The 14,582-nt window shown below is 44.2% G+C and overlaps 1 protein-coding gene across 8 annotated transcripts in view; it reads right to left on the bottom strand.

Moving 5' to 3' along the window:
• Positions 1 to 541: 541 nt before the first annotated feature.
• LOC113438576 (testis-expressed protein 2-like) overlaps positions 542 to 14,582 on the bottom strand; it is a 37,291-nt gene continuing 23,250 nt past the window's right edge. For all 8 annotated transcript variants that reach the window (XM_087912518.1, XM_087912524.1, XM_087912526.1 and 5 more), the window contains 6 exons: positions 14,062 to 14,161; positions 12,661 to 12,793; positions 10,103 to 10,240; positions 3,525 to 3,737; positions 2,745 to 2,865; positions 542 to 1,674 (listed from right to left, as the gene is read on the bottom strand). In XM_087912518.1, coding sequence (XP_087768644.1) covers positions 1,549 to 1,674; positions 2,745 to 2,865; positions 3,525 to 3,737; positions 10,103 to 10,240; positions 12,661 to 12,793; positions 14,062 to 14,161 — 831 coding nt within the window. In that variant the 3' untranslated portion in view covers positions 542 to 1,548. The remainder of the gene's footprint in view (positions 1,675 to 2,744; positions 2,866 to 3,524; positions 3,738 to 10,102; positions 10,241 to 12,660; positions 12,794 to 14,061; positions 14,162 to 14,582) is intronic.

Here is a 14,582-nt window from a genome sequence, read left to right as displayed (position 1 = left end):
TGTGCAAAAAATCAGCTAAAAATCAGTTAACTTTTGCAAAAATAACAATTTATAAAAATACTGTCTCAAAGTTAGCTTGAGTTTAAAGTCTAAAAAAGAAACCCTAAATTTCAGTCCCCAAATTTCAATCCCAGTTGTCACAGGAAACATACTTGTGTTAACCTCAAAAACAGAATAGCTTTTTCTGCTGCAAGTTTTATGCCGCTGCGAATGTCAACTAGTTAAAGTCTTTGAACAGAAGATGTTTTAAAGTTTTATTTTTGTGCCAATCTCTAGATCTCAAGTAAATAGTAAATTACCCATGAAACATGAGGATTTTTTTTAATTTTGGAAACAGCATTAGGGTGAATTAGCTATGGCTTATTCAATCATGATTTGTTGACTAAATTCAAATCCATACTACATAAGTGGTGCCAGAATGCTTTAGTGTTTAATTTCTCTGTCACACAAGTAATAATTTATTAAACACACTGCCAAACTCCCAGTGATTCTGGGCCGTTAGGAACAAGTGCAGCAGGAATGGAAAAAAACCCACTTCAAGGACTGATTCGAGCCTTTATTTTCTTTCACCTTCCCTCCTGTTCTTGCAGCCATCAGATATACATATTATCCCCAGTTAGCAAAGCCCTTATAGAAGTGTCTGGTTCACTAATGTCAGCTTGTGCGTTGCTATGGCTTTCTCGAAACGTTGCATTGTGAAGAGGATAAGAGGGCTGCCTCCCCTGATTCAGGCCTCCTGCAGTGTAGATAGGAAGACAATCTGGGAAGGAGGGGCTAAAGAAGGGGGAGAATCCATGCACTCCGGTAGACAAGCACCCTGGTCCCCTGGCGGCAGCAGGCGGTTCTTTTGAGTTAATGCTCAGAGAAGAGGTTCCCCTTCTTCCTGGCCCCAGGAGTTTCTGAACTGAAGCACATTTTAAAACCCAGACCAGGTCAGGTTTCTTCTGAGACCTCTGGATCAGGACGGTGGAGTGTTGATGGCTCCCCTGCCCTGTATTCTTAGTCTTCAGCTTCTACTGGGGTCAGAGTGAATTCAGAACCAAAGCTTTAGTACCCATCTTTCAGGTTGCCAATAGCCAGGAAATAGGGAGAGGGTGTGAATAGCCCAGATTGTGTGGTAAGAAACATCACTCTTCCTTTTTTTTTTTCCCAAAAACTGTCAGTCAAGCTGAAGGGGCCTTTCACTCTTATTTCCTCCTCCACAGAGACCCTGTTGAATGTTATTGATGGTTCTGCCATTTAACTGATACTTAAAACTAAAATTACTTGCAGAGATGCAACATGGAGAGAATTCCAAGCAGTCGGGGGTCTTGGCATCTCTGCTGCCTTTTCTTTCTCAGCCACACAGGGTGCTTGTCAGATACTTGGGAGTATCTCCTCCTGCAATAAGCCATATCCAGACAAATCCCCTTCATCTGAAAACAGTTCCAGAGAGAAGAGAGGCCAGCAGGGAGAACCTTTATTCTCAAGCTCAGGTGCCCCTATGACCAGGTATCCGGTTAGTTCCCTCAAGAGACTGGAGCAGGTCAGCCACCAGAGGACAGCACCTCACATGTTTCTGACATCCTCAGCTAGAAGTTCTTCCTGTGGTCCTTCTGTGAGAGGCTGGGATTCCAAACCAGAATGCATCAGAGGTAAGATGATATCATCCATATTTGGCATCACTAAAATTTTCTGATGGGAAGCAAGAATGAAAAATTAAAATTAAATTTGCCTGGAGGTTTGCAAACCAAAGGCTCCTACACTCTTACAGTGAGACTAAGTCTATGGCTGTGGAAGGGAAGCCAATATTGGTCAACGTGATGGAACTGAATGTTTCAGAGAAGGCACAACTCCAGTTAAGAAGGAGAGCTCTTTGCTATTGCTATTGTTCCAGGCCTCTCAACAGTAGAATGACCAGTGGCAATTGCAATTTTCAGTGTTAATTAATGCCTTCAATGAATGCCTTTCAATGTTAATAATTAACTAATACTAATTAAGTAGCTAATGGAAGTGTGTGTGGTAAGGAAACTTCTTACTAGAAAGCAAGTAAAGCTACAAGTAGGAAGATCTGGCAAAAGAGAGGAGCTAAACATGAACTAACTCTGAACTGAAGAATCACATCATGCCCTAAAGAAAAGGAAGGAAATGACTCTGCTTTTCCCAAGAATAACTGTTCCCAGGGGTTACATCTATCAACTTTTTATCCACTTCCATTAAAGATGTAGATACTGTATGTGCACAACACATACATGTGGTTAGAATTATCTTTGCTTGCTTCTTTGGTTTTGGCCATGGTTTAATATATTGCAAATCAACCCATTGTGCAGTTTAACAAATTGGGTGGACTCAAAAAATAGGTTAATTCTGAACCCCCAATATATACGTTGTATGAACAGTCACTAGAATTCAGTCATGCACTATCCAAAACCACCACTTACTTGTTTGCCTTTTCCTTTCTGTAGCAATTGAAAAAGATGGAAGTAAAGACTAGCCAGGGAGCTTTCCAGGCCATCTAAACCTCTTGGCCAAACGGAACAGGGACAAATGGGTCTTACACCTTAAAAGCCTCCTAGGGAACAAGGTTTGGCCAGCCCACATTAAGTTGCTTCCAGCTTGATTCCTTTGGAAATACACTTAAGCTGGGGGCTCTCAATACCTCTTGCGGCTGCAAGAACGTCTCAGGTTTATCACTAAGGGACCTGAACTGAGTTCAGCTTAGGATCCCTTCCAATCCTTCATCATGGGCTACATCAACCAAATACCTGGAATTCATGCTGGAGCTTCTTCTCAATCCACTCAGTGATGTGCGGGAAGGTGACCTCCCGTTCTCCTAGCCGTGGCCGTACCTTCATATCTAACTGTGGAGGGATCCGGAAGCTGTACCTGGGGAGCAGGGAGGCAAAAGTGATTCTACTTCCTTTTTCCCTCTGAAGCATTTCCTTTTCTGCTGGCAGTTGGATGGTTTCCAGTGGGCAGGGAGAAAACCTCATTCACCCTTCTCTGCTGGCCTAAAGCAAGGCGGCACTGGGGATCTTATCCCAGCAAACCAGGATTAAAAATTCTCTAGTTCTTAATGGGAGTTCAAAAGAAAGGCCAAAGTATCTGTTTACAACCAACACTCCGCCTCTTGTTACACTCCTGTCTTACTCAGATGTGGCTGAGCAAATAAGATGAAGACTCCTAGAATCTATTTTGTAAAAGAATATTAAAGGTAGATATGGAAAAATATAATTCTATGTTCTGTTCTTTGACAGCAACTGTTGTCTCGCCTTTGCTTAATCCATATGTAGATACCATGTTCCTTCCCTAGAATTCCAGAACTCAGGAGAATTTACAAAAAGGGCTACCAGGACCATCTCAACCTGCTGCTGTCCTGGCTGCTGCCAGGGATATGGTGATGGGGCAGTTTACTAAAAAGTCTCCATTTCTCCTTCCAAGTCCATGATGCCTGTCTGGCATAGTGCTCAAATCTCATCCAGCCTCATCTTTGCTAGATCCAACCAGAAGGTCAGTTCCTCTGCTTCTACTCCCTGGGCACCTACCAGATTCGATCTGTTGGAGGTGGAGGGATGTTCACAGCCAATGTGCCTGTCAGATCTTGGACCTCCACAGTCAAAAGCAGTGGAGTGTTGGAAACCTCTTCCATCTTCTTCTTAATGAATTCATTTTCAGTGGCCTTCTGGAAATATTTGGATTTAGCAATCTTGTCCACAAAACGCAAAATCTTCCGACTGGTGCTGCCACCACTGATGTAGCTAAGAGAGAAGTGGAAGCAGATCACCTCAAATACCAGGGATTAGAAATTAAGAAATCCAAACAGAGATATATTTCTTTGTTCAATTTCTATGATGAGCAACTGTCCAGGCTTCACTGTATGACATTGGCCAAATGTGAGACATGACCAGGGGTTGGATTCATCTGGTTCAGGCCGGTTCAGAGCTGAAATGGTAATTGAATGCAGGTAAGTTTTGGATATAGGTAAGTGCAGGGTCCACACGGAGGCTCTGGAAGGGCAATAAACGGCCCTCCCAGAAGTTCCGGAAGGCTGAAAACGAGCCTCTTTCTGGCTTCTGGAGGGCCTCCGGAGCCCAAGCGAGGCCGTTTTCACCCTCCCAGAGGCCTGAGGGAAGTCTCCAGACAAAAATGGCCCTCCCGGAAGTTCTGGTAGGCCACGACCACCATGGCCACACCCACCGAGCAATCGGGCAGAGAACCAGTTGTTGGGATTTTTGGATCTTACACCTGGACATGACAAAGGTGAGTCGAGTGACAATCTAGTTCAGGGATATAAAATTGCATAAAACCCTGCTGAGTTTATGAGAATGTGCTGCAACTATATTCCCTGAATTTAAGACAACTGGACTGATAGTCAAGACAAATCAGAAAGCTCCCAAAAGCAAGTCTCAAAAGAAGAACTTCACCTAGATCCTTTTTGAGAATCCTAAGAAAGAGGGTGAGAAATCTGAGAATATCATCCCAGATTATTCAGATAAATTGTTTAGTGTGGCAATAGTTGCTATCCAAAGACGCTTCCTCTCCTAAATGGGAGACCTGATCAGAAGAGGCAGAAACAATTGAGGCTGTTCAGTGGTAGCTACAGTACCAACTCAGATTGGTACTGTATGGCTGGAAGACATGTAGAAACAAGCACATTAACTTTGGCACCCACAAAGTGGTATTATGGCAAAAAACTATGGAATCTTGAGTCAACCACACTGAGGATCTGGCAACTGAGGCAGATTACTGGGGATCTGCCTGCTATACTGACACCCATTCCATGGCTTCCTTGTAAGAATTCTGCCAAGAATTAATGCCTGAGAATTCCCAATTACAAGATTTCCAATTACAAGATCTCCACTGTTCCTTGTGGAGAACAAATTATGAATGGTGGATCAGGTTGGAGTACAAGTTTCTGGAAGCCCAATGAGAAACTGACACCATTAAGATTGAGTAGACAATTGGTGAGTTAAAGTGTGCTTCACCCCTCTCCTTGAGCTGGCCCAAAGCAATGGCAGACCCAAATTTTCTGCCCCACGTGTTTATTCAACTGCTGTGACTCAGTATCAAATGTGCACTGTGTGAGGAAGCTCTCAATATAGGCAAGATTATTGGTTTTCTCATTTGGGTTGGCTGCCTCCACCAGTGGGGCACTAGCATGAATGTGGGGACATCATTTGAGCATCTCAGTCTGATCAGCCAGACCTTCCTCTTTGATATCTCTCAAGCTTTACTATCCACCCAAACAAATACAACTCTACAGTCCAAAAAAATCAAACTGCTTTAAGGACTACAACACAACACAACTAACACTGGGCACTGGTCTACCAGGAGAGCTATTAGTCTATCACATAACTCACTTCTTCAATGCCACGCTCATGTGATTGTTCTAAGTGCAGTTGAACGGTTTCCTGGCATGATAGGACATAAACAAATTTGATTGTCTTTTAACCATGAATGAAGGCAAACACAGGGGTCCCAGGATAATGTTGCGGGATCCAATCTAGGTCGGTCACCTGGACCAGAGGTTTTGTCTTCCAAGCTTTCAGACTTGTGCTGGAGCCCATCCACAGGGACCCTGTCTCAAGCTCCAGCATGAGTCCAAAAGCTTGGAAAAGAAAACCTCTGGTCCCGGAGTTCGACCCGGGTTGGATCCTGTCTTTTAACCATTCCACCATACCTTGTATGCTCCTCAAAGAGAAATACCTTCTTTCTGCTTTTCAAATGTATCCACTGCATGTTTTCCGAGACGGAAAAAGGACTGCACTCTGTGGCTTAACATATCAAGCAGGGACTTCCCTGGTTCTTGCCTTGGACAGTGTGCCAAATGATAAGAACCACAGCAACTCAGCATCTTTGGTGTCCTTGATTAAGACGCTGCTCAAATCATCGTATTGAAACTATGCAAGAAAATATTGGCACAGATGAAGTTCCAGAAACAAGGTTAACTATTTTGAAGGCTTACCAAATTGCAAACAAGAAGAAATACATGAATCCTGCAATCAAAAACTCCACCAAAACAGGAAAACAACCCACATCCCAGCAAGTCCACATGTCCTTCTACTCTGAAGCAGCCCAAACTGATTCTGTGGGGGTGCAGTGGTTAGGATGCAGCGCGTATCCTTTCCAACAAAGATGATCGGGGGCTAAAACATAAAGAATGGTTGCTGGAATTCAGTATGTCTAGTTTAATGAGAAGAAGGACTAGGAGTGACATGATAGCAGTGTTCCAATATCTCAGGGGTTGCCACAAAGAAGAGGCAGTCAAGCTATTCTCCAAAGCACCTGAGGGCAGAACAAGAAGCAAAGGATGGAAACTGATCAAGGAGAGAAGCAACCTAGAACCAAGGAGAAATTTCCTGACCATGAGAACAATCAACCCAGTAGAACAACTTGCCTTCAGAAGTTGTAAATGTTCCAGCACTGGAAGTTTTTCAGAAGAGATTGGACAACCATTGGTTCGTCAGTTGGAACCGTGACATTTGTCTGAAATGGTACAGGGTTTCCTGCCTGAGCAGGGGGTTGGAATAATGGTCCCTTCCAACTCTGTTATTCTATTCTGTATTGCAGGCTGATTCTGCCCACTGCCAGGAGTTTGATCCTGACCTGTTCAAAGTTGACTCAGCCTTCCATTCTTCTGAGGTTGGTAAAATGAAGACCCAAATTGCTGGGGCAATAGGTTGATACTATATAAAGCACTTAGAGCTGTAAAGCACTATTGCTATTCCATCTTACTCTGTTTCAGATAACGTCCATCTGCTTCATTCTGTTCTATCTGAGGGCCTAGATCAAAGATGAGGACCAGGTTGCTATTCCAAGAGTATATTCTAATCAAAACCTCTTAATTTGCAAGTCCAGTCAGGCCTAAAAATAGCAAATCAATTGATACTAGTCCAAAGTTGCTGCCTGTCCCATTCTGATGACAACTTCAATGTAACTTCAGTTCAATGTCAGTGTTCCAGGGAAATTCCATTCCTATCAGTAACTCCAAAACACATGCCATCTCAAAGTACTTTTATTAGAACAGGACCTGGCACATACTGGGGAAATCCAGAAGTAAATCTTCCTGGCTTCCCCACAAAGTCCCAAGGTACAACCCATGTCCTTTTCCTTCATCACCAGATCACGTGTACCAATCCCAAAGTAAGTTTTAATTCTTTCTGAGCCACACTCTGTAACCTTGAACTATCAAAACAATATATTTTGTCTACTAAGAGCCACTCAATTAACATCAGCCCCACCCACTTTCTTCAACTATGTGGCAGCAATGAATCCCATAGCTGACATTTAATACATCCGTCTTCTTGCACCTAGACAAGACGTAATGGTTCGAATGCTACCAATGCCACTTCTAAGGCTCCAGGTTACATACAAGCCATCTCTTGGGGTTTCTGAGTGACACAAAAAATAGTGGATTCCTCTTTTGAACATTTAATATCATTTCAATACATGAGACCTGGAGCTTGGATATTTCTTCTCCTTCCTTGCCAGGATTCTTCTCATATACCTTCCCTGTCATTAAAGTGAGTCTGTATGGAAGAGCAAGTGGGCTTTCAATTGTTGATCTCAGCTGATCTGAAAAGACTATACAACAAAGGCCAGGTGGTGATTATATCCAGGTAGTACACACAGAGAGCAAATGTCTTGGGTTAATTATTTACATTAACATTTATTTTCCAAATGGAAGGAATCCCAATCTATGGCTTAAGCCGCGGGTCGGCAACGTGCGGCTCTTTAGGCCCTCTCCTGCGACTCCCTGTCGGATGATCCCACCACTGGCTGCTCCTGCCCCTCCCTCTCCCCTTGCCATCATTCCTCGCCTGAGAAGGGAAGGGTGATGGCGGCAGATGGAGACTCGCTCTGTATTCCAGGGCGGGAGCCAAGCACCCTTCTACTTGCCTCTTCTTCTGGCCCTTGTTGGTGCTGCATGCATCCCGGGCACTGGGGGAGACACGTGACTTTCTGCCCCAAGACTGGCTCGGCCAGCTGCAGCCAATGCTCTGCAGCATAATGGGCTTCAGGAGGAGGAGGAGACACCGTCTCCCCCATTATGAAGTGTGCTAAATTTAAGTGTGCTGTGCAAGGCGCTGCAAGAGCAGTGAGCAGCCCATAAAGGTGACGAGAGAGGTGGCGTCAGCTGCAGCCAACCCAGCCAGTGTCTTAGGGTGGAGAGAAAGACGTGCATCTCCATATTCCTCTCGTCGCCTTGGTGGGCTGCTCACTGCTCTTGTAGCGCCTTACGCAGCACACTTAAATTTAGCGCGCTTCACAATGGGGAAGACGGCGTCCCCTCCTCCTCCTGGAGCCCATTACGATGCAGAGCATCGGCTGCAGCCAGCCAATGTCTCAGGACAGAAAGTCACACATCTCCCCCAGTGCCCAGGGCGCGCGCAGCACCAACAAGGGCCAGAAGAAGAGGCAGATAGACAGGCACTTCACTCCCACCCTGGATTATGGAGCGAGTCTCCATCCACCGCCATTGCCCTTCCCTTCTCAGGGCAGGCGGGGAGGGAGGGGGAAGGCCAGCCACTGGTGGGTTCAGGCATCAGGGAGCCACAGCAGGGGGACTCTGACTCCGAATTTAAATCATCGTCAAGGCCAAAATTGACATATATATAGCCATATTAATTTGTCTCATTATATATTCCTTTTCTTTCTTTCTCTTTGCTGGGTATGGGGGGAAAGGTTTCGGGCTTGCCACATTACTAAAGTGGGAAGAGTGGAGATAGAGAGAGTTGTTTAGGCTAGGTGGTTCTCCTTCCTGTGGGAACGAATGCTGACCCTGCTGAGACCTGGAGGTGGAGATGAAGATGCCAGGCAATCGTTGATTTACTTCAATTGGGGAATGTGACTTTGGGTGGCTGTTTCTAACTTCCAATATTATGATGTGTAATTCCGAGTTGTGTCAGATCAGGAATTACAACAGACTTTGCCAATTTGATGCTTTCCTAAATAAAAAGAAAAATTGTTTTGGAAGATGGACTTTGCTCTGTTCTTTTGAAATGGTTTTCATCACTTGGAAACCTGACATTCATATGGTAAAAAGCATTCAAAGAAGAAGAAAGAACAACATCAGCAAAAAAAAACAAACCAATTTAACTCTTGGCAAAGAAAATATTAGGTTTCATCCAAATTTTCATCTTGGTACCATCACTACAAAATATACCTACACTTTGTGATCATAACCAGCGTTTCACCGTCACGGGTTTCAACATCCCTTCGCCTGCATGTCCTCCGCATATCTCAAAGGGAGACTTTGCACGCTCTTTGTCTAACAACTTCTCGGTGGTTGGTCAAATGGGGGACATTATCCATTATGTCCACCACTAGTCCATTTACAATGAGTTCAGGACCAAATTATTAATGGTAAGTGAACTCTCTTCTGGCAAATGCACTCCCAACTGTCATCAACCAAGTTGCTACTTTTGCTCGACTGTCATTGAAATTTAGAAAGAAATACTTAAATTCTTAAATGTAGCCATGGCTTTCTTTTATTGCAACCCTTCACATCTAATACTCTTTTTATCACTTTGTTTATAATTTTACTGTTATTTGATTATATTTTCTGGCACTATGCTATATGTTTGTTTCTTTTCTATTTATTTATTTATCCTGCCTTTGTTTTTAAAAATAACTCGAGGTGGCAAACATTTCTAATAATCCTTCCTCTTCCTTCTTTCCCTACAACCCTGTGAGGTAGGTGAGATTGATTGGCCCAAGGTCACCCAGCTTTCATGCCTAAAATGGGACTAGAAGTCAGACTCCCGTCTCCTGGTTTCTAGTCTGGTGTCCTAGGCACTACAGCAAACTGGCTCCATAACCTGTGGTTATACCAGAGCATTTACTTAATGCCTCCTCCCAATACTCCCAAAACATCCCTCTGCTCATACCCAAAGCAGCCCAGTTGATTTGTCTTTAAGATAATTGGGTGGGGCTGGGGCTGTCAAGCAAGGAAAGGACCGGCTGGAGGAGGGAAATGCCATTCCAACCCCAGTAGAGCTAAGGAGGGCTTTAGTTCTTCCCCTGCTCAGCTGGAGATGACGTCCACCTGCTGGGACCAGGACATGACTGGGGAATGCTAAGTGGAAAGTGGGGACGGAGCCAGGGCCACCCGGGGGCTTACCCTTCAACGCCAGGAGGGATTTTCCTTTCTCCGGGGATCCCCGAGAGCTCCACCACGGGCATTTCCTCCTCCTCAGAAGAACCGGCACTGGAGGACTCCGCATCGCTCTCAGCCAACAGGTCGACACGGGGTTTCAAGCTGCAAGGAGAAAGAGAGCAGGGTGAGAAGCTGGCAGCCTTTGCAAGATTTGCCCTTGGCAGGGCCATGGGGGCCAGGCTCACAGTCTGCCCTGGGGATTTAATTCCCTTTCCTGAGATTAAGAAGTGAATCCGAAGTGACCTTCATACAGGATGAGAATAAAAGGGATTTGTTAGCAGGGGGAGGACAATGCTGGAGAATAGAAGAGTTTCTTAAATAGCTCAGCAGGAGGTCAGTGAGTGCCCCATCACTGGAGGCTTTCAAGAAGAGAATGGACAACCATTTGTCTACAGTGGTACTATAGAGTGTCCTGCTTAAACGGGGTTGGGCCAGAAGACCTCCAAGGTCCCTTCCAATGCTGGTATTCTATGACATCTGAAAAGCCTGTATTTGAATCCTCAGCCCTAGTTGTCTTTTTCACATTTCCACCCCAGAGACAGTTGATGGACAAAGGGGTGTCACACAAATCAGCTCTTGCATTCCTCACCCTTGTCACTAATGCTCCAATCCGCAAAAACTGACCTTCCATTTGATTGCATTCTGGTGTCTTTCTTAGGCTGAACAAATTGCCAGACAAACCTTGGTAAATAATGACCTGGTGGGACAAAGAGTGTCAGGGAAGCAGCTGGGTCAATAAGTCAGGATAATGGCCATGGACTATGCAATTGAAGCCCCGAAGCTTTTAATATGCCTCCTGCCTGTAAAAGGCGGCCTTCGGTCACATGACCACAGCTGCCATCTTGACTGGTTTGCTCCTCCCCCTGTGGGTCTTCCTTTAGTTCTGCCTCTTCTGCAACGTCTCTGTCACTGGCTAGCCAGGCAGATTATGGGACTTTCATTGAAATCGATTTTCTTCTCTGACCGGGGGGGCGCAATGCAGGGGGTTCCTAGCCTTCTGCCAACAAAGCAATGGGAGGAAAAAACCAAAGCCCAGGAGAGGAGAACCCTCCCTGCTTGCCCTCCTTTTCACAGGTTTTGCCTTTTTCTGGGCAGCCCTTACACAGCACCATCTCCTCACCCAAAGCTCTTTTCACACCCAAAGGGGCAAAGGAAACCCCGCTGCAGAAAATGGGAGCCCGAGCTGCTTCTGGAGCTCTGTTGCCTCGGTCACAATGCAGCCACTGGTTGGCCTCAGCTCAGCTCTCAGGCCAGTTCAGATCAGCTGAATTCAAGACATGCAAGTCAGCTCAGCTCCGGACAAGGCCAGCTCCGGTCACACACGGGGCTTCTTCAGAGAGTGTCCCTTCAACTGACCCTAACTCTTCCAACCCAGCGTCTCACTGCAAGTTCTTTTGCAAGCTCTTCTGGCGTTTAAGTATTTCAGCAACTGAATAGCTTCCAATTTAGAACCAAGTTATTCTCAAGACATGAGGTCAGAAACTTCCTCCTTTTCTTTCATACCCTTGTTGTGAACCAGCAAAGAGGCACTTTTTTCATTGATAACAAACCTATTTCATTAATAAGCTACCGTCTCCTGAATCAGTTAATGAAATAATCATTACAAATAAAGACAGAGAAGGTGGATTTAGATGTTATGCTTTTTGTGAATTAGTGTGTTTTGTTTATAGATCAGGTTGCTATGCAAATCCAGAATAGGATTAATTCAAACATATTCCTTGTCATCCTGTCATCTGGAAAGCATTCTAAGGTAGTAAAGCAAACCAGCACACTAGTTTGCAGATGAAAAAAATGCAAAAAAAAAATCTGACTTCGTAGTGAAACTGTGGCTTCTCAGTGAGATTCTATGGTGTACTAGAGGCCTCAAAAGTAGCAGAGAAGTGCAGCAAAGTGACCACTTTCCATTTCACAAAAACTGAAAGATTCCAAAATACCCACGACCGAGTTTGGTGAAAATAACAGAAATAGTAGAGATAGAAAAATTAACTTTGATAGGTGAAATATCAACAATTACTTTATCAGTGACTTATGTACTTTTTGCTGAAAAAAGAGAAAAATTGATCTGTGATTCCTGGATTTGAAGATTAGAAAGGGGAGCTTATGGAAAGAAGGAAATTATGATGTAACTTCAGATAGAGAAGTTAACATATAAATGCATTTATAACCACTGTCAAAAAGATCAAAGCTACCTTTTTAGAAGTTGCTCTATTATTTTCTTTCTTCTTTTTTCTTTTTCTGTTTTTTTCTTATTATTCACTATTATTCCTTATTTTATTCTCTTCTAATATTTGCATTGTTTTTATTTTGTTAAAAATTATTCAATAAAATTATATTTAAAAATAAAAAATAGCAAAACAAACTTTTTCTTATAGCTGGTTGTTCCAGGAAAGAATGCGAAGACAGGCAGCACCATAAAGCTCCCAGGGCAGGTGACAATATAAACTGTTTCTGTATTCTGAGGAGGGTGGCATCTGTCCTAGGAGCTCAGCTGGCAGCTAAAAAAAGGGCCCAAGAAGCCTCACCCTTTTCTGTCCTTCTCCTTTTTCCCGTTTTCCTCCTCCAGGTCTTCTTTGCCCAGTTTATACAGGTTCATCTTGGTCTCCAGGGTCATCTTCAGGGTCCCTTGATAGGTCACCTCCATGTCCACCCAAAGGCCTGCAGTGCCAAAAAGAAGGCCAAAGGAGAGAGGACTGGTTATGGTTTGGTGCTGGGATAGGATCCGGTGCCAGCTGGGCTGGATTCCGTCTGAAAGGCCTATGGTTTATTGTATTGTGTTTCTTAAACCTTTCCTTTCTTAGTACCCGTTCCTTGCATTTGTCTGTGTGGGTTACATTTATCAATATTTACTGTATTAAAAATTAAAATTGACACATTCTTTGCTGCTACTACCACTTTTCACAATGGTTTGGTGAGATTTTAATGTTGTATTATATTTCAACATAGGCTGACACATAATTTGGATGTTATGGTCACCTGGGAGCACCTTAGGGGATCCCAGGAGTTCTAGGGACACACTTTAAGAAACGCTGCTCTAGAAAAATGGCTGCTGGAAGAAGGACGATCATTCCTGGCTAATGAACCACCCAGGAATGGACCAGGGGTTATGGCTCTACCCTGAACACAGGAAATCCCTGCTGTAATTCTGTACTCCCTTCTCTGAACGTCTAAGGTCACCGAGGGCTGCCTGGTAAATCTCCTTTCCTCCAAAGCAGATGGCTGACTCCACATAGCGCTTGAGGCCCTATGCTTGCTTTACTTTAACTCTGCCATTGCTATTTGACAGTACCCTTATTCCTTAAATTATGGCTAAATAAACCATGGCTAACAATAATGTGTAAACCCATCTAACGGTAGGTTAAGTGAAACTTTGTCCTGATTCATGTTTCATGTTTCATTCAAGCATTGTTATTTTGTTTTGGTATCAACCTTAATATATGGACAGAGGAGCATGTGACACCATGTGCATCATCATGATATCCTTGGAGACATTATCCAGACTGACATCACGACATGTGGATGGTATCACTCTGACTTTGGTGCCCGTGTGCCCAGAGGCAAGAATCATTTGTTTGGAGGCAAACGATCCCCCCACCCACCCACCCACCCAGGAACAGTTGAAGTGGCTGCTTTTGCTGAAAGAATATGGCATATCCAGGCTGGTCCTTTCTAGAGTCTGAATAATTCCTTCTTTTGTCAATTAGATTTCTTCTTTTGGTTATCAATCTTTCCCGTCCACACCATGTCCCACTATTTCCAGCTATGCAAATATGGAACAGACAACTTGAAAAAGCAAAGCTCCCTTCCAGAGGCGTCTGGAGGAAACCTGCCAGTCCAGGCTGTTCCGCTTCCAGACATTCCAGGTTCACATGGGCCATAAGAAGACAGCCATGGGAATCACAGGCTGGCCGGTCACCAAAACATACCTCGGTTATCCACAGTGGGGCTAGAAGTGCCAAGTATGTGTGGGATGGAGGTCCCCATCTCCAGATCAGTTAGGGTGAGCTCATTCATGAAATATGGCAACTGCATGAGAGCAAAGAAAGAAGGAAACAAGTCAAAGAGAGAGGAAGAAAGCTGCTGTCAGGCTGGCATTCTTTAGTAGTCAAGGTCAGGCCCCTAATGGCCACACGCAAACAAGAAAGCAAGATTCATAGAGTGTAGATTTCTTGCAAAGAAAAAGGTATTGGGTAACACAATCTTGGAAACCAGATTTGTATACTTTCTTATTATTATTTCCTTTATTGTCAGAGTACAACATGTGTACAATAAGATTGGCTGAGCATCCCTTTGTGCACTCAAAATACAACTCACAATGAGAATAGAAGTCTCTAACCCAGTCCCAACCTTATTAACTATGTGACCTTGTTGCACAATGTGCTGGCTACTATGTTGACATGCAGTTATTTTCCGTTCAGGAGTCTGACAGCCCACGGGTAGAAACTGT

This window comes from Pseudonaja textilis, chromosome 14 (genome assembly GCF_049901715.1).
Source record: "Pseudonaja textilis isolate UNSWEBS1 chromosome 14, rPseTex1.2, whole genome shotgun sequence".
NCBI classification, from domain to species: Eukaryota; Metazoa; Chordata; class Lepidosauria; order Squamata; family Elapidae; genus Pseudonaja; species Pseudonaja textilis.
The sequence above is the reverse complement of the archived record's forward strand: the minus strand, read 5'-3'. Positions and strand labels throughout refer to the sequence as shown.